The sequence below is a fragment of the Aquarana catesbeiana genome, linkage group LG07 (genome assembly GCF_042186555.1).
Source record: "Aquarana catesbeiana isolate 2022-GZ linkage group LG07, ASM4218655v1, whole genome shotgun sequence".
Taxonomy (NCBI): Eukaryota; Metazoa; Chordata; class Amphibia; order Anura; family Ranidae; genus Aquarana; species Aquarana catesbeiana.
Genome location: NC_133330.1, coordinates 282,655,063 through 282,675,900, shown reverse-complemented (window position 1 = coordinate 282,675,900; position 20,838 = coordinate 282,655,063). Strand labels below are relative to the sequence as shown.

The 20,838-nt window shown below is 38.0% G+C and overlaps 1 protein-coding gene across 1 annotated transcript in view; it reads right to left on the bottom strand.

The window, feature by feature from the left end:
• Nucleotides 1–13,142: 13,142 nt before the first annotated feature.
• Nucleotides 13,143–20,838, bottom strand: part of ASTN1 (astrotactin 1) — an 843,969-nt gene continuing 836,273 nt past the window's right edge. The window contains exons 21-22 of the mRNA XM_073592047.1: nt 18,445–18,628; nt 13,143–13,483 (exon numbers count right to left, since the gene is read on the bottom strand). Of these exons, the coding sequence (XP_073448148.1) occupies nt 13,246–13,483; nt 18,445–18,628 (422 nt within the window). The 3' untranslated portion in view covers nt 13,143–13,245. The remainder of the gene's footprint in view (nt 13,484–18,444; nt 18,629–20,838) is intronic.

Sequence of the window (20,838 nt, the reverse complement as noted above, 5' to 3'; positions counted from 1 at the left end):
ATTCAGGAAAAAATTCAGCAGAACATAGCCAGTAACCCCACTCGGCCAGAGCAAGAAGAAAAAAAACACATAAATATTCTACAACCACCGAGATTTACTCTGGTCCCAATCACCATGGACACCACCAAAACCATCATCAGAAACCTCCGAGACAGCACATTGCCAAACGACATTCCCACAAAACTTCTGAAAGAATGTACCGACATCTTGGCACCCATCATAACATACCTCATAAACCAGACATTTAAAGAAGGAATCGTCCAAACCTCCCTCAAGCAAGGCACAATCGAACCCCTCCCAAAGAAGCCTAACCTCGATCCCAATGACCCAAAAGACCACAGACATGTCACAAGCCTAAACACCATTTCCAAAATTATCGAGAAAGCAGTAGTACAACAGCTACAACTCCATCTGGACACCCATAAACTCTTGGACCCACTACAATCTGGCTTCCGCCCTGGCCACAGGACAGAAACTGCTCTCCTCAAAATCTGGCATGACACCCTCGAAGCAGCAGATGAAGGAGAATCGTGTCTCCTAGTGCTGCTGGACCTCAGTGCAGCTTTCGACACAGTAGACCATAAAACTCTGCTCACTCGTCTCACAGAAGTAGCTGAAGTTGACTCAGACTTACCCTGGTTCGCATACTTCCTAGAGAATCGATCCCAGAAAGTGAAACTAAGAGCTTTCACTTAGAAAGCACGTAAAATTACATGCGGAGTCCCTCAAGGATTACCCCTGTCGCCCGTGCTCTTTAACATCTATCTCCACCCATTCCTCAAAATCATCAGCAACCAGGACCTACTTTATCACTCCTACGCTGATGAAATCCAACTCTACCTACGCATAACCAACAAAAAAGACCAATACCAGGCACTGGAAAACTGTCTTTCATTGATCGACGATTGGATGATGGAGACCTCCCTTAAACTCAACGGATTCAAAACAGAACTCCTCTTCCTCCATGCAAACCGAAACAAAAACCCTGGTATGATGTCCACACCACTCACCATCCTCGGACAACCCATCACCCCCAACACTAAAGCCAAAAGCCTCGGAGTCATCTTTGACTCAGACATGACAATGGATGCACAAATAGGATCAGTAGTCAGCGGATCCCACTACCTTCTTCGCCTATTGCGTAGATTCATCCCCTATATCCCGGAAGGAGATACAGCGGCAGTAGTTAGAACAATCATCAATTCCCAACTTGACTACGCAAATTCCCTCTACCTAGGACTTCCCAAATACCAAATTTCACATCTACAAATTGTCCAGAACACAGCAGGCAGACTGGTAACTGGAGAAAAACGCTGGGAATCAATCACCCCATCCCTGAGGACCCTCCATTGGCTAGCAGTGAAGGATCAGGTTACATTTAAGACCTTCTGCCTCACTCACAAATTTATACAAGGAAAAGCCCCGCAATACCTCTGCGACAAAATAAAGCATTACACCCCAGGTCGCCCCCTCCGGTCAACTAATAAGAACCTCCTCCACATCACCAAGACCCAATAAAAAATTAAAAGGTTAATGAAGGTTCGCAGTCCAAGGACCACGGCTATGGAACACTCTACCTGCAGACATCCACTCGGGAGAAAACCACCTGGCCTTCAGGAAGAAGCTCAAGACCCATCTCTTCTGAAGGCCTAGATGGACACTGGCGGCAAAAGCACCTTGAGGAGATTTTGTTTGCATATGTAGCGCTTTATAAGTTATTCATTCATTCAAGCCATTGCTGTGGTTCACAGGCTGTAGAGAGCTCATCTGATGGTCAAGAAATAGCAAATGTGCATGTTGGGTTGATAAAAAAAAAGATCACCAGAGGATCTGATCTGCAAGCTAACTACCTGAAGGCTTGCATTGCCAGATTTGCAACCATGAGCACTTTGCTATGCCTGCTATGCACAGAGCCTATGACTCACCAAAGATAATTACACTTCTAACACAACAGATACTCTTACTTATGGTGAGACAGTTTGAGAAAACATGGAAGTCCTGGTAAAAATAGTTGTTCCACAGAGGAGAGTGTACCATGGTACTGGGAGTGATAAAGGGAGCCTAAGTATGATTTAATGGCTCTTGTAATCTTTTTAGTACGTGACATAGTACGTAAGAACCCCCAATTGACTATTCTGTCACCGAACCTTCATTAAGAAATCTCCTTTGTTTCATTACCTGACACCAGAGCCCGAATGTCTTAAATTTCCAGCAAACACTCGTAAACAGAGATGCCGTTTATTGCTTCTGAACATGAAAATCCACCAGAGATTCGGATACTTCATCATTTTAAATATCCATGAGAGCATGAAGTATTCCGATTATTTATTTACAATTTAGCAAATATACAGGGAATATCGTACACTTTTATAGAGTATACATAAAACAATCAAGATTATATAAATGATATAATATACTAACAGTTAGTAAACAGTTTAAACAATGTAGAACTGTAAAAAGCATCACAAAGTGTTTCTTTACTGGCAGAATAATTGATCAGACATAGATCTGCCTACAGCAGAAAAAAAGGAGAACTTCAGTCAGGACAAAAATCACCAGTAAAATTACATACTATAAGTTTGTGTTATTTTTGAGTTTTAAATATGAGCTTCAGAAGTTTCTATTTAAAAGTTTAAAACTCAGTTCTTAAAAGTCCTGGTGATTACTATGGTAGAAATGAGGTGTGTCCACTTTTGGCTCTGATCACACAGTCTGTGATAGGTAATGGTATACTGAACTCAAGTTTTTGTTGCAAGCGGGTTGTGAAGACCAACATCAGGTGTGTATACATAGATTTTCTACTACACAATGCATCTAAAAGTGCAGACATAAGGGATAAACTATCTGACTTATCATAAACCTAATGCCGAATTAAATCTAACAAACCATCAGCATGCAGGGAAAGAAGGCATCTAAAAGTGCAAAAAAGTTGTTTCTTGTACCTTGCAATGCCTTTGGAACCCAGAAACCCAAGATGCTCTATTATGCAAATGCTGGAGTAGGAACTCAAGCTTGCACCTTTTGTGTTTATCTATTGGTCATTGAGGGCATACATCACAGCTATCAACCAATAGTATGTTTGGGAAGGTTAGCTAGAGAAAATGAGGCCACTATGTGCATAATTTGGCAGATCATGGGGGCTCTGCAGGATCTGCAAAGTTGGTTCGCAATTTCTGTGTATTCTGACAATTTACTAAGATATTACAGGTTTACTTTAACTCCAAATTCTGTGTTTGTCTGCAGTTCCTCTTTAATATCCATATGCATAGGTTTCTACCACCATCTTATCAGCTGCCCTATTAGAATGTGAAATATAAAAAATATCTAACAATTACACAGGTTTAAAAAAAAAAGTCTAAGCTTCTCCCTACTAGCCCCCATTACCATATTTTTCTAGGAAAAAGAGCCTTTTAAATTCTGTCACACGGCATGGGTCTTTGCCGACAGGTTCTCCGATCCATAGCAGGTTGTCAAGCGTAATACTCTATATCTGAAATTTTAAGCAGGAGTTTGAGCAGAAAATTCATATTCATCTTACAGTAAGTTGTCATTGTTTGAATATTACAGTGACGTGGGCTGTCAAAGTCTTTGTATTCCAAAAACTGTGCACACAGAATATTTCACAAGGTATTACATCAACTTAAGCATGCATAGATACCTTTGGGAATAAATCATCTCAGTTTCCTATATGTATAAAACAAATATAACAAAAAACGAAATGTACGACATGTATACATGATGTATAAAACAACATGATCTTGACATATAGCACCTTTAGTAGCAGAGATAATTTATTGGGTGCCTTTAAAGGAAACTCTAGCGATCCTTTTGTGTATTTTTTTTATAATATAAAATTTTTGTTTTGTTGCTAGATTATTCATAGCAAATAGTAAAAAAAGGAATATCAGGAAAAATCATACATTTTAACAGTAAACAAACTAACATGCCATTTTATATAATTTAACGGTACGGCCTTAATGTGGAGAAATAATGCAATTTAACAAATGCCTAAAAACCTGCTTCTGCAGTTATTTACAGAAAAATCTAACAGAGTTGCCACCCCTTATTAAAGTGTATTTTATGACCCTCTGTATACAGATATGAAGGGGTCCACCGACTAATATAAAGGGGTCCATCACACAGCTGATGTTTTCTGCCATTTTACTGGTGGTCTAAAGTTGTGTCTTTCAGATACACTAATGCTTAGCTACTTTCTTTATGTCTGAATAAACATGAGTCTCCTGCAGATGCAATTTAAATCCAATTTATTTCACCGTGTAAGTGTGTTTTTTTCCATTCCCACAACTTTTAATTCCTGCCATATTTTAAATGCCTTAGCATGAACAAAGGTTTGTCTTCCCTAGGCTAGATTTATTAAAGGAGAATTCTAGCCAAAGCTTGTTTGGCTGGGCTTCGCCTATGGATCACAGGAGTGCAATTTGTTTTGCACTCCTGTGTCCTGTTTTCAACAGAGAGCTGACGTCACGAATATCAGTCCAGGCATCGCATCATCCTAACAATGGAAGTCTGGATCCGCCAGGTACCTGGACTGACACCCGTCTCAGTCTCTCAGCAAGCCGCTGAGAGCCGGAGACGGCCCGCTCTGTCCCCTCCACAGCTCAGCACTCCAATGAGTGAGGAGGGAGAATAACAGAGAGCTGTGATTGACAGTCTACAGCTCTCTGCTCACAGAGTTGTAAAAACCAAGCGGCCAGTGGTGTTCGATCACTCGGTTCTCATCGTAGAGGCGCTGGGGGACAGATGCAGCATCGGACCAATACTGCATCCACCTAGGTGGACCCTGTTGTCCCAGAAATGTGATTGAGAATCACTGACTAATAGGAGGGTGAGAAGCACCAAGTTCCAGCATTCAGGGTGCGTCTGACACTTTGGACCAAAGCTGGAACACTTGTGGGTGAAAGATTGACGACTTTTTATCAGCTTGAATAAGTATTTAGTCTAGTGCAATAGAAATTTTATGAAAACATCGCCTGAAGCAGGACATGACATTATGGAAAGTTCTTGGACCAACTAGAGATAATAAAAACAGTTTTAAGTACAAATCTATAAACTTACATCAAAAGTGGCACCTGAACCGTCATATGTGGAATATGCGACCCTTTAAAGAATTAGTGCATCACAATGGCTGTGAATGACACAGCAGCCAGTTTCCACATTTTACCTTTGCTTGTTTTATTAAAGGACCTAGTAAGGTTGGGGGTAGCAGAACGGCGATCTGTGACAAGATAATCGGTCCCTTGAAGTCCTGGAGAAATAGCTAAAACTAGTGGAGTCATGCTGAAATAAAAGGAAGTCAATTTCCAAGCATCAGTGGGGCTTTTTCTTAATACCATAGAAAAAAGTGAGAACAAAGGCAGCATTGTTGCCAATAGCAACCAATCAGTTTTCATCTTTCATTTCATGGAAAAAATAAACACATATCCTGAATCACTTTTATGGCCATTGGGCAACAAATTAATTTTCTCAAATGTTCTTTTTTCCTCTTTCATTGAATCAGTCTGTTTATGAGAATGTGTATCAGGGAGACATTAAGAATATTTCTCCTGTAGATACTGTAGATGGAAACTAGCATGGCCCATAGCTATCAATTAACTACATGGGCTTCAGACTCAACAGCAATTCCCATGAAGTATGGGTTTGTGTTGTGTTGACTTTTGTTTGACTTGCTTATGACTTGTTACTGGGGCTCTTATGAATAACCTATACATTGATTCTATCTGCTTCTGAATTATTTTGAATTGCTCCATAGTTGCTTCAAGCTGTCTCTAAGCTGCCCTGAGTTGCTTCTGGATGCTTTTTCGTTCACATTGACTAATTTGAGGAAGGTAAGCAATTCAGCAGCACGCAAATGTTCATGTACAGTACGTGAGCTCTGAAAAATGACTACGTACAGCTATTACCTTCCAACACATATACTCAGCTATTGACACTTCATATAAATGATTCCTAAAAAAGGCTCATTGTATAACAATGTTGTAGCTTCCCTAAATGTTGTTAGCTTCTATCACAGTGTTGTCTACTATCACAGGAAAATATATATTTATGATCTCCACAGATCAACTGTTGTTACACTTTGGAAATGTCAAGCAGCAGAAAAATGGAATATAAATGTAACGCTTCAATATATACTGTATATTTAGATATTGAAGTGTTACATTTATATGCCCTTGATTTATATATTTCAAATACATATTTATATGACAGTTTAAAATAGTTTAGTGATTTTAATTATTTATTTTACTCTGTATTCCAAAGGCTGTTTTTTGTTTTCTTAACATTTGACCAGAAGCAGAGGACTAGAAGCGCCTCCTGCCACTGTCTCCCTACAGTAAGGCTGAGAAAGATCTGGGTTACGTGATCTGGGTTACGTGACAGCTGTATAGGAAAAAGGGTACTTAGATCATTTTTTAATTGATAATTAAAGTACCATCATCCATATACACAAGGTAGAGAAGTGGTAATGTAAATTAAACAGTGTAACACTTTAACTATTTTTTTCAGACACTTCAGCTATCAGCATCAACAGCCCATCATCCTGCATCAAGTTCCCATGGCAAGGAAAGATGGTAATTCTGAATTGAGGATTTGGAATCAAGTGAATGTACATATTACAGTTAACCTACTATGCCTACACTTGTAAGATGAGCTTTGGCCTGCACTTTAAGCTTTTAAAGTTCCTTGCTTGCAATCTTTGTGACTTTCAGGCACTATAAGGATTAAATTCTATCTATCTGGGGCAGAGAAACCACTCCATTGTACATTGTAAATTGAAGGCATTTACATGTATACATTGTACTTTTTATAAATTCAGAAAGCTGTAGCCTGTGTTTTAAAAGCAATTTCAGTGCTTCCAGCAGAAATATAGGTTGTCTTCCAGCAGAAATATAAAACTTTGATATAATTAGTTCTACTACATGTGTTCCAAAAGACAAAAAAACAGCTATGGCCTTAACCATGATGATCAATTCACCTGAGCCAAATATATCATTTAATAGGTTTTCACAAGGAAGCCTGTACATATATATATATATATATATATATATATATATATATATATATATATATATATATATATATATATATATATATATATATATATATATATATAACATAACATAACATAACGTGCCAGATTCATGAAGCTTTAATGATGCTTGTATTTCATAAACAGGCATGCTAAATTGACATATGATAACATTTATGGAGGCATGCTGAATTGGCATGTGAATATTGATGGAGAGGCAACTTTGGTATGGTTTAAACCCATTTAAAATGCCTAGGGATGCTTGCTTAATCAGGGCCAATAATGCTTTTTGATATTTACCTTCTATTGAAAAACACAAAATAATCAAGAAGGAAAAAAGGTATAAATTGTTAAGGTAAAGAACTATGGGAAAATGTCATTGGGAGACATATTATTCCTTTTCTGTTGTCATTGGAATAAGCATTTAGGTTCAAACAGAGAAGTTGTTGTTAGCGGTTTGCTGCCCAAAATATGACCAAAGTCTCAAGAGATTGTACTGCTGCAACACCTACAGCATTCTTGTTGCTCCTAGAATGCATAATATTTTTTAATCCTAAACTTAAGGCAATTCTGTTTTGCTCATTTGCTCTTGATATGTATATTGTCACTTAAACAGCTTAAAAAGTTTACAAATTTATGATAAAATATGGTTAACAAAACAAGGTGCAAATCACAATTAAAGCAGAAGCAGAGAGTGATTGACCCTGTCCACCCATTAAATACAATTGTTAGAATATATAATCCTTGGAACATTTATCTAGGAGGACTTAGAGCTGTCATTATTGCCACATATTTGCTTCAAAAATAATGCGAAGCAAATAGAAAACAAAAACCATAGACTCAAGCTTTTGGCACATTCTAATTATTAATTTCTCTGATATGGAAAGGTCCAATCTCCACTGTAAACCAAATGAAAGTAATCATGGTCTCAGGTCTTAGAAAGTGGATTAAGATACTACACTGGCTTTCAGAAGTAATTGGCTAGGATGAATGGTAATATGTGATCACAGTCCAGGTCTCTTATTTTCTCAAATTTTAGAATGATTTATCAAGGGCTCATCTAAACCTTGCACAAACACTTATATGCCCAAACATGCCTAAAATTAAGCTAAAGTCAAATTTTTATTTTCATTTTGGATTAAGTACAAATAGCCAAAACTCCATCTGTTTTTTCCTGTCTGCACTGTGACAACATGACCTTAAAAAAAAAAAAAAAAAAAAAAAAAAGACCCGTTTTGTGGCACTTTTTAAGGGGCATTCATTTCAAAGGATACTGTTTGCAGGACTTTTTCTACCGCCCCGCAAGCGCACCACCCCAGTGTGAAAGCACTCATTCAAAAAAATGGGAGGCAGTTTTCAGGAGCTATTTTTGTTTAGCACTAAAACACCTGAAAACTTCCTCAGTGTGAAAGGGCTCTTACACTTTCACCAAAAGAGTGGTTTTCTTAACATACACTTAAGATTTCAAAGCCTTGTTTTTTACACAAACAGTTTCACAGTTGTGTCCAAAAATCTTACAAGTGCCTCTAAAACATGACCTGGAAAATTCCAGTTATCACAGTGCAAACGCCCTTGAAAATCTTTCAGCTCTTTGATTCTTCTTGAGTTTTACTTCCATCATTATGCTTTTGGTCTGTATGAAACTGTTTTTAAACACATTCTTATTCGTCTGCATTGAATCGGAATTAATTTTTCATTGATTTGAGTGTAGCAAGAGGAAATGTGATTGCTTGCTCTTTTGGCAAAGCATCACTGGTCTTCGCATTGCCTTACTAAATATGGCTCACAGTTTCTGTGTTCTTTTGTGTTATAAAACAGGACTATAGCTCTGCCAGTATACTAGTACACATAACAAGGATTCCAGTACATACCTGATATACATGCTATCAATTTACCAGGAACTGGTGATTTCATAGATGCATTACCTGGCTTTTGTGCATGACATGTGTAGCTAGGTGCTCTGCCGGCTGTGTGCAGCTCTATTTTATTCCCTCCAATGCTGTGAACAGTGACAGAGATGGGAATTCTGTGTGTTATGCAGCAGCCAGCTCTCACCCCTCACTTCCATGTTGTGTGAGCAGAGCAGGTTGTGTTCCTTTCACCCTTCCCCACTGTGTGAGCAGAGCAGGCTCTGTGTGAAGTCTTCTACTTACTCCTGCCCCACCCCCCACTCCCTACTGGCAGCAGAGGATCTGAGCCAATCAGCAGCAAGAGGACTTGGTATGCAGCAGTCACCGTGGATTCTGGGATATGTAGTCCTTTAAGGGGCACAGCACAATATAAGTGAATTGGGGTAATGGGCTGTGGACTACAAGGGACACAAATCACTGCACACAGGGGAAGAGAGACTCAGGACTTTTCCTAGGCAATTGAAGAGAAAGGCAAGCTATAGAGACTATAGCCACTGAGAGATTGCTTGCTGAGCTGGGACTGGAGCTGAAGGGACCCATTACCGTGAGTGCCTACAGCAAGGGAAAACCAGCGAGGACCAGAGCTGAGAGACTGAGCCTTGTGAAGACCTGTTCATGAGGACCGAATTACTGGGTACCTTAGGACAGCAGACTGCTAAATGATCTAGAATGGATTCCTGTGCACCAAGAGGCGTGAGCTGAATCATCTGTGCTTATCTTAACACTGACACAGTTAAAGCAATAGAGACTGCACATCACTTAACAGCCCACCAGCCATCCATTACATACTCTTAAAGGGATAGCTTCACATGCACCTCCTCACAGAAGGGCTCCAATGCCAGCCGACATAACATTTCACACTATAAACCAGGTATCACTAAAGAGTGCACTGCAGGACAAATCTTTGAATTGGTTTATTGCTGTAATATACCTCACTGTTTATGCAGTTTCTTATTAATGCCATGAAATCCATGTTAGGTTGGTTTAGCATTAATGTGGTTTAAGCTAAATGCCATACTTACGGCTAGTATTCAAGTCAGTTAGCCTAACATATTCTAATGTTTTAGATCTTTTCCCATTTATTGGTTTGTGCATCATGTTACCTCGCCTTGCCTTAAACGTATTCAACTTCCCACCAATTTGCACGTGGCCTGTTTTCTGCGTACTGTTAAAGGGCGGTAGAAAACTACCACTTATGTTACACAGGTGTGAGCAGCCTCTAACTTAAAACCAGATGTGTCAGTGAAGGCTGAGCAGCTTAGAGATTCATGGGAGAAGAGAGAACTCATCCTATAAAGTGGCTCCTGTGGGGCTAAGCACTACATGTTGTGTGAAAGTAACTTTTTCATATTAATGGCAACAAAGTACAGTATGGTAATATTAAATTAAAAGCCAGGTTTCCAGAGCTTTAAATGGGAAATATTTAGGGTATATAGTCCTAAAGTGGCGTGAATGTCAATGGCACAAGAAGGAATAAAAGGTTAGAGTGAAAATCCTGGGTTACATTCCTGTTAGGAGGTGCAAATATTTTTTTATTTGCTACAAGGCTGGGAAATACATATATATATTATATATATTAATATATATATATATATATATATATATATATATATATATATATATATATATATATATGTTAATACATTGATTAATGACTCTGATTGCATTGTTTGATTATAGAATTGCAATATTCTATATACAGAGCTAATGTGTTAACAAATTAATTCAAACTTTTCCATAAGCAAATAAAGTGTCTATATATATATATATCTCAGTTCATTAAATAAAGTCTTATGCAGTGCCTTACACACAAAAAGTGTCTCTGTGTGTTCTTGCTTTAAACACCAAACAATACACTGGTGATATTGTGTTTTATAATTGTCCCCCACCACAATGCAGATAACTCACAAGAGACCCATGACTACCCAATACAGGTAAGTCATTATGAGCTTGTTTTACAGGGTTCTATTAGTGCCATCCAGGATAGATCACTCTGCTTCTTCTTTATATTTCACAAAAAAACTTCATACCATATAGAGGAGGGAATAAGAGGAAATAGCATAATAGCCATAGCATAAAATCCTTTTAAAAACACTTTACTATTAAAAACATACAGGGTACTCACAATGTGCAATGCTTCCCCTAGCACTAGGGTATAGATATGCCTTTTGATACCATCAGGGAGATAAAACAATGCATTGAGGCAGACCAGGAAGTGACATCATCACACTTACTACACTCGGAAATGACGCTGCATATACCCTGGAAGCTGGAAAGGACTGCTCAACATATTGTGTGCAGAGCAGGCATTCGAGTGCTGCCAAATACCTATGCTAGGGGAAGGACTGGACATTGTGAATATCCTGTATGTTTTTAATAAGAAAGCGTTTTTAAAAGGATTTTATGCTATGGCGATTTCCTCTTATTCCCTCCTCTATACAGTATGATTTTTTTCTTGTGAAATATAAAGGAGAAGCACAGTGATCTATCCAGGATGGTACCAATAGAACCCTGTAAAAACAAGCATAATCACTTACCTGTAGTGGGTAGTCAGGGGTTTCTGGTGAGTTCTCTGCGTTGGTGGTGGAGGACAATTCTAAAACACAATATCACCAGTGTATTGTTTGGTTTTTAAAGCTAGAACACTTGGAGACACTTTTTTGTGTGTAAGGCACTGCATGGACACTTTATTGAATGGATGGAGAGACAACAGGAGCACAAAATTACACTATATACCAGGGTTTCTCAACCAGGATTCCTTAGCGTTCCTCCAGAGACTGCTAGGGGTTCCTTGAGCAATTTCTGCCTCTCAGATAAGTTCCCACCGACACCATTGATCTTTTTATCTATCTGTAAGGGGGTAAATCTTCCCAATGACCACAAGTGTAAGGGGCATTCTTCCCACTGACCATCACACTAATGTAACATGAGTTGGAGCTTTAGTAATTTTTAGCAGGGTTTCCCCGAGACCAGAAAATTATTTCAAGGGCTCGTCTGTGTTAAAAAGGTTGAGAAAGGCTTCTATATATACTATATATAGACACTTTATTTGTTTATGAAAAAGTTTGAATTGGTTTGTTAACACATTAGCGCTGTATTGTATATACAGTATTGCATTTAGTGGGAAGTGTTAAATCATCACTGGTGATACAGCAGCTGTTGTGTTTGATGCTATTGTATTTTTTTGGACACTGAATATTTTTTGTCATGATTGATTTTGGTTTTTCCTAAGTACTGGTGTATAACACTAAATACTAAATGATAGAATTTGCCAATTTTTGGAGCACCAACCAGAGCCCCGACTTGTTTAAATTTGCTACTGTTCCTGGGTAGATATATTTCGAATGAAATTTGCAATATAAAGTTTTTGTTCTATTCCTTACCCAAATTAATTCTAGTTTATAAAATATCACCCTTTCTACATTTTCTCAAACATTCTTATTTTCGAATTACTGAAAAGATAACATTTCAAGGCTCCTGCTAAACAAAGACTTGGCTAAAACATGTCAGTAATTTTAGTGAGCCTAAGGATTACGATTATCTTCCAAGGGCAGAACTGCTAGTATGTTTAATCAGTTTTGCAGCAGGAAGACACTGATAAGTAACCCCTCCCCAACGAGAATTAGGCACTGTGTGAATGGACCTCAAGCTTTTTTAGACTGAAGGCAAGTGAGGCAAAGCGTGGGCAATAGGTGTAGGGTAATTACAGAACTAATTGAATACATTTCTAGTACAGTTATTTAGTCAGCTGTTCTAGCCAAAAGTGAGGATATGTGCGTGTATAATATGGCATGTTCTTCTATGTCCTACAAATTACTCATCCATTTAAAACACAGATTCTTTCTACAACTATATTTTGGAATGGCAAGTTGTGTAACTTTTTGACATTCCTATCCATTTTTACATTGCACTGACCTCATAAAATAATAAGGCAAACATTCCTATGACTTAAAGTCTAAGTTACACAGCTGTTGCCACCATTTACTAAGTCATGTCAGAGACATTTGGAAAATACTGTAGGCCATTAAATAAGAAGGACAATACAGAAGGATACTGGGGCTCATTTATAATGCTTGTTTTTAGTGTAGTGCACCATCATGTAGATTTCCACCAGATCTCTTGTCAAAAACGTTGACTCTACAAGCAAACTGGTGGCAGTCGATTATCTTCTGCTTTTAGTTCATCAGTGAGAGCTTCAGTTGTCTCATTTTATACAGTGTCTAATTCAATTTTTTTTTTCAAGCACTGTCTGTTCCTGAGTCCTGGTACTGGTCGAAGTACCAGTGACCTTCAGTAGTCTTTGCTGTCTCCATAGTCATTACTCAATACAATGAGTATTTGTTCCTCGCAGTTCTTTCGCAGGTCTTTACTCAGTTCTGTCCAGTTTAATGCATGAGGTTTTGGCTCATTGTAGCGGCAGGCCAAATATCGCAAGGATGAACGTCTCAGGCTGATACGCGGTTCTCCCAAAAGATAGCTGCACCGAGGACTCAAGGCATCCAGCTGAGATAGTACTAAGCCAGCTTTCCTAAAAAGATGGAACAACATTGGTTTTATCTACTGTTAGAGATGATAAAAACATTTTATTTAGCAAAAGAAATGGAAAATGCTCAATGTGCGCCTGAGACAAGTTTTCAGAACTGACACCAGGAAATATTGCACACTATTTCATTTTCTTATTAACAAGAAGGTACAAACTAGCAATACCAAAACACATGGGCGAGACCTTCTGGTACACGTCACCTCTGCCTTCTGGAAAGCAAGTGCAATGCAAACAGGTGGCCCTGATGATGGTTTTTATTGCTACAATGTAAATGTATTTTTCTGGAATAAAAGTTTTAAATACTACACTATGAGATAAACCTTAATGTCTCCCCCTAACCTATGGGGTTATTAAAAATACAGGAATGCCCTTTATGATGCGCTAAAATACCCAGGATATCGAGGGAGGAATAAAAACTGCTCCTATCTGGGGATTAACTTACCTGAAGCGTTTTTTGACCTTCTTTACAGTAAGTGTGGTGTGAGCTCACTTGTTAGGACAGATTTGGGATGTTTCTCATCATTAGGACACTATTTCTGATTCTTTCATCACAGCAAGCACTTTTATGGAAAATCATAAGAAACACTTTATTGAAGTTTATGATGAACTTTCTATATATGTTGTTATATGTGATTTGCACATTTGGGAGTATCACCTAGCACTTTCTATGGGTTGTCACAATTTTTTAAATAAATTTAATTCATGATTTTTAATGGAATTTTTTTGTAATATACAGGTGCATCTCATAAAATTTGAATATCATCAAAAAGTAAATGTATTTCAGTAATTCAATTAAAAAAGTGAAACTCATATATTTTATATAGATGCGTTACACACAGAGTGATATATTTCAAGGATTTCTTTCTTTTAATTTTGATGAGTTTGCTGGCCAATCAGGTGCCAAGTCCTGCTGGAAAACAAAATCAAGATCTCTATAAAGCTGGTCAGCAGAGGGAAGCATGAAGTGCTCTAGAATTTCCTGGTAGAGGGCTGCACTGACTTTGAACTTGATAAAGCACAATGGACCAACACCAGCAGAAGACATGGCTCCCCAAAGCATCACTGACTGTGGAAACTTCACACTGGACCTCATGCAACTTAAATTCTGTGCCTCTCCACTCTTCCTCCAGACTCTGGGACCTTGATTTTCAAATGAAATGCAAAATTTTCCACAGTCTGTGATGATTTGGGGAGCCATGTCATATCCTGGTGTTGGTCCACTGTGTTTTATCAAGTCCAAAGTCAGTGCAGCCCTCTACCAGGAAATTCTAGACGACTTCATGCTTTCCTCTTCTGACCAGTTTTATGGAGATGCTGATTTCATTGTCCAGCAGGACTTGGCACCTGCCCACATTGCCAAAAGTACCAATACCTGCATTATTAATCATGGTAACACTGTGCTTGATTGGTCAGCAAACTTGCCTGACCTAAACCCCATATAGAATCTGTGGGGTATTGTCAAGAGGAAGATGAGAGACACCAGACCCAACCATGCAGATGAGCTGAAAGCCACTATCAAAGAAACCTGGGCTTCCATAACACCTCAGCAGTGCCACAGGCTGATCGCCTCCATACCACGGCGCATTGATGCAGTAATTCATGCAAAAGGAGCCCGACCAAGTATTGAGTGCATACTATACTGTACATGGACATACTTTTCAGTAAGCCAATATTTCTGTATTAAAAATCCTTTTTTTTATTGGTCTTATGTAATATTCGGATTTTATAAGATACTGAATTTTGGGTTTTCACTAGCTGTAAGCCATAGTCATCAAAATTAAAAGAAAGATATGCTTAAAATATATCACTTTGTGTGTAACGCATCTATATAATTGAATTACTAAAATAAATTAACTTTTTGATGATATTCTAATTTTATGAGATGCACCTGTATGTATAGTTATTTGATTTGCACCTAGCACATTTTGTGGGACTTTTACTTCAGCACTTTATTGGTAGTCACCTAGTTTCTTTATCATTTTATTGTCTTTTTATTGTTTTCAGTTTCTATTACAGCACTTTATATTTTGAATGTTTGCACAGAGTTCATTTTGAGGAGCACGATTGGTCTCTGAATTTTGGCAATACCTGAACACGCTGCATTTTGCTGACCTCTGATTGAGATTCTCAATCACTCATTCAGAACGTATTGAATCAACTGGATTGGCACCACAACTAGGAGGACTAGTATTTTACTGCCCTTTTCCTTGGATGTTATTGCAGGTACCTCCAAATAAATCCCAACTTTGTACCCTTAGCTCCACCCCACACCACCCACATCTCACTGCTGGTCAGTAAGGTTGCCTATTTCAGTGATGGGCCAGCAGAGATGCATGAGAGGAAGGCAAGCTAAGAACTGAAATCGCAAATGAAGTTAGAATTTGCATAATAAAGCACCCTGAGTTTTAGCACTTAATGTGGGCTCTAGACTGCTTAACAAGCATCTGGAGGTTCTTACTATTATATTCAAAAACACTGATTAGTAAATTTATCAGTAAAGCAGGTCTGCTTCAAGATTTACTTAAATAATTTATATAAACTAATACAGTGAAAATATGTAAATAGATTTTTTATTGTACATTATTCTTTTAAAAGTTTAGTTGCCTATTGCAAATTATTGTATATTATGCACTACAAATATGGCAATTAAAAAAAATCTTTCAAGCTATTTTGACTTGCTCTCTCCTGCTATTCACTTTCCTTAGATTTTAGGGGAGATCTACTAAAACTGGAGCACACAGAATCTGATGTAGTGCTGCATGGTAGCCAATCAGCTTCTAACTTTAGCTTGTTCAATTAAGCTTTGACAATAAAACCTGGAAGCTGATTGATTTCTAAGCAGAACTGCACCAGATTTTGAGCTCTCCAGTTTTAGTAAGTCAGCCCCCTCCCTCAATGTCTATGGTTGGATACAGAGACTGTCAGCCAACTGCTGTCATGGGGACCAAGCAAGTGGACAAACATTAGCAGTGTACTCCCTCCAACGTTTGGCTACTCTTTCTTTCCCACTCTGGTTACATAAGCTTGTATGCTTAGCACAGCCAAGTTTCCAGTCTTATTGTGTTCTCTGCAGGTTTCCTAATACAGAGGGCAGTTAGACTGTACCTGCACATCTAATTGCTACAGTGATGGGGAACCTTGGCACCCCAGATGTTTTGGAACTACATTTCCCATGATGCTCATGCACTCTACAGTGTAGTTGAGCATCATGGGAAATGTAGTTCCAAAACATCTGGGGTGCCAAGGTTTACCATCACAGCTCTATAAAGTCTGTAGCCTGTTAAATGTCAGTAGCTAATAATTAAGCTAATAATTTAAAAAAATAAAAGGTCTGTGTGGTTACATTACCCATAAAAAACTTCTTTAGCTACACAGTGCTAAATTATATGTGCTCCTGAAGGTCCAACTACCACAAATGTGCCTGTACACATTAGACAATCAGCTGATTTCAGGCAGCTCAGATCAAAACTTCATGTCTAGAGGTACTAACAGGATCAATTCACAAAGCTTTTGCACAAACATAAGTACCTTTATTTTAACCTTGTAACTGCAATTTTCAAATCTCATGGACTGAAAATATATGTAACTTTTTTTTAAAAAAAAGTATCCTTATCCTGGTGTATAAGGTTTGTGAATGGGGCCTATTGTGTGCAAACACCAACTGATCGACTGATCTCAACAGAATACTGAAATGATACATCCCTGTATCCCTGATAAGTCTCTATATTAGCGAAACGCATTCGGAAGGGCTTAGTCGTTGACGTCATCACACATGCTGATTGTGGGAAGTATGGCATTGTATGCCTAAGGCAGACCATAGACGGTGCAAATTTCTTTTTGTCCCCACTGGGAGAAGACAGTGATTATTGCTAGCGGCTATAGCAGCCGCTAGCAATAATCACAAGTGAAAGTCGGCAGGCTGGTTGTACTCAATTTGATTGATCGATTAACTTGGTACATTCAGCCTGTCCATACATGGCTTAAATCTTGGGTGGTTCCTGGATTATTATATCAATATTATTATATCAATATTAGCCGCTGTGGTTGCCTCCTACTTTAGTTGGCTCATTAACCTAGGAGAAGATGTGCTGAGCTAGACTGCCTTTCCTTGTGGGCTTTTTACTTTTAAATGTTACTTGATCTCTATGTATTTGGAGATCATGGTGATCAGGTAAAAAGCTTTGTAAATGGTGGTGGAGACCCCCTGATTGGAATATTCACCTGCTGGTTTCACCCTTTCACGGTTTAAGAATTGCATGGACATTTATAACTCACATTTGTGTATTTATTTGTATGTTATAATTTGCACTATTTGAGCACTTTTTTCGTTTTTTATTTCTATTTAAGTATTTCTGGATGCACTCTTATTAATGTTCATAGAAGAGTAAACTCGACAGGTTGGACTTTCTCTGAATATACTATTACCAGTGTTAATTCAAGATAGGATCAGAGTCACATATTTGTACAGTGGAAAAAAAACAAAACCTACACAATGGAAGTGTATGAAGATGATGGCCATTTTCTGTAAACACCTGCATGCACAATGCACATGCAAACACAATTTTGCATCTTATATACATGGATTTTGGGGATTATGGAGGAGGAAGTACGAGTGCTGTAGACACCATGCGGTCACAGGGAAAACCAAAAGTCACTGGCCATTAAAATTCATCCTAGCAAATTCACTGTTCATGAAATGAACAGACATCAGGTTAAGCCTACAGACAGAACATTCCCTGATCTGACTGTACATAACTAGATCCGAAGAATGGTCTGTAATGTCTATACAGTCCCAGTCTTCAGGTCTGAGCGCCTATCATTCTAAATAGAGATTGTTCATTCTTTGGATCTTCCAACCGCCCCTTCATGATTATGGGCACCTAAACTATGAAGAAGTTAAATAGATCAAAATGACATTAAAATGAGATAATAAAAAAAAGGGGTACCTTGGACCAAGCTCATCCTCACAACGCCAGTTGAACTCCCCAAAACTCTGAAAGTGCTGGTTGTAGTGAAAACGTACACGGTGTAGGCTGGGGGAGCCAAGTTCCAGCAGTGTGTTATATGCCGTTTGTTGTTCTTTACCGCTGGTGTAGCCGTTGAAAAGGTTGTAGATTTTATCAGCAACCTCTGTGGGAAATTAAAGTTATCAGCTAAGAAAGTGTAACATACATTTCATTCTTAATGGCCCATGCTTTTCAACTCATCTACATCTTCATCTTTATTATGACCACAAAGTAGTCTATACTGACTCAGATCATCTCTTAATACTTGCTGCCTTTCTCAAACTCATTAATTTTTTTAACAGCAGAAATTAAAAGTGCAACAGAAAATATAGAACAGAGGCACCAAAACAAAATAATAACCCATTCTAAACGTTCTCTATCATCTTTAACAGTTTATTAACTTCAGTCTTAATTATATTTAATTGGTTGCCAAAGCAGCTAAACTGCAGGAATCACTGTAACAAATATCACTGAATATACAAAATATAGCAGTTAAGGTCATGCAACTGGAGGAAGAACATTCAAGCAATTTATAACATTTAATTAATTAGAATTGCCAAGCAATCCGCTTGCAGTTGCTAGAACAATTTTAGGCATTCGGGGATTTCATGAGGCAGAAACATATCTGGGATAAGTAATCAAGCTTGTCGTTTTCAAAGGCCCCTTGTATGATAAGCTGCTGAATATGAATCAGTCATTGGGGGCTCATTACACAATCAGTAGCTGGAAGCTACCATTGAAACCCAGGAGTCCCATGGTTTACACTTCCTGCAGCTATGGAACCGAGTGTGGTACACATTATCTAACTTTTCATAATAGTACAGGAAAACTTAATAGAACAAAAGTTGTTCATATTATAACAGGATACGATCTTTACCAAATGCATTATATTACCAAAAATATTGGGATGCCTGCAATTACACGAACATGAACACTCCAGTCTTAGTATGTAGGGTTTAATATTGAGTTGGCCCACCCTTTGCAGCTATAACAGCTTCAACTCTTCTGGGAAGGCTGTCCACAAGGTTTAGAAGTTTAGATGTTTGTCCATTCTTCCAGAAGTGCATTTGTGAGGTCAGGCACTGATGTCGAAAAAAAAGGCCTGGCTCATAGTCTCCGCTTTAATCCACCCCAAAGGTGTTCTATCTGGTTGAGGTCAGGACTCTGTGCAGGCCTGTCAAGTTACTCCACTAAAAACTTGCTTATCCGTGTCTTTATGGAGCTTGTTTGTGCAATGGTCCAAATCAGTTCTTCTGGAAAAATGATCAAACATTCCCATAGACACACTCCTAAACCTTGTGAACAGCCTTCCCAGAAGAGTTGAAACTGTTATAGCTGCAAAGGGTGGGCCAACTCAATACTGCATCTTAGGGACTAAGACTGGGATGCCATTAAAGTTCATGTGCGTGTAAAGGCAGGTGTCCCAATACTTTTGGTAATATAGTGTATTATAACTGGACTGTATTCACACATTAAACTTTAGTATGTAGTACCAACCAAACAGAATGCATTGGTATTTTTTTAGTGCTGGTCCAAAAATTTTAGAAAGGGTTGTGTTTGGTTGCAGTGGGTTAAAGACGCAAGCGTCTCATTATTTCCCAGGATTTGTATGTAATTTTATATATTATATACAGCACTATGCTGAATATTAAAAAAAAAAATTTGAAAAACATTTAAAAAAAATAAATGTTATTCAAAATATTAAAAAAAATACATTATAAACATTGCCCTGTCTATAGACATAGCTCTTCTACTTTCTACAGTGACCGCTCAATAAGTTATTTTTGTGATATGAAAAGAAGGCCTTCTCAACTGTCATGACAAAGCTATTATTTTTAAAATCACAATCAACTCAGGTGGAAAATATGATCTAATCTTGACTTCCTTGCTAAACATTTTTTAAGTAATGGAATTGTCCATCTCTACATGACATAGGGGCATTCTACAGCAAAGTTATTAATAGCTAAGAAAAGTGCAGTTCTCACAGGTAAGGTCTATTTCAGTCAGTCAAACATTTATTTTGTTCAAATAAGTTGCCAATGATCTAAAATCGCAATATAACTTTATTCCAATGTAATTTTAGAAGAACATATAGTTTGTTAAAAAGTAAGATCCCCACCTTCAACAGTATATACACATGAATAAATAAAATTAAAGGTTGTTTTTTTGTTTTTTTGTTTTCTTTTTTAAGAATAGAAATTCCAGCCCTTCTCCTCTGAATAAATAGTAGAAGGGCTGACATTTTTCAAAACACATGATATTCTGATTTGACCATCTATGAGAACTGACTGGTGTATGAAGAGGAAGGATACCACAAAAACTGCTGTATTACTG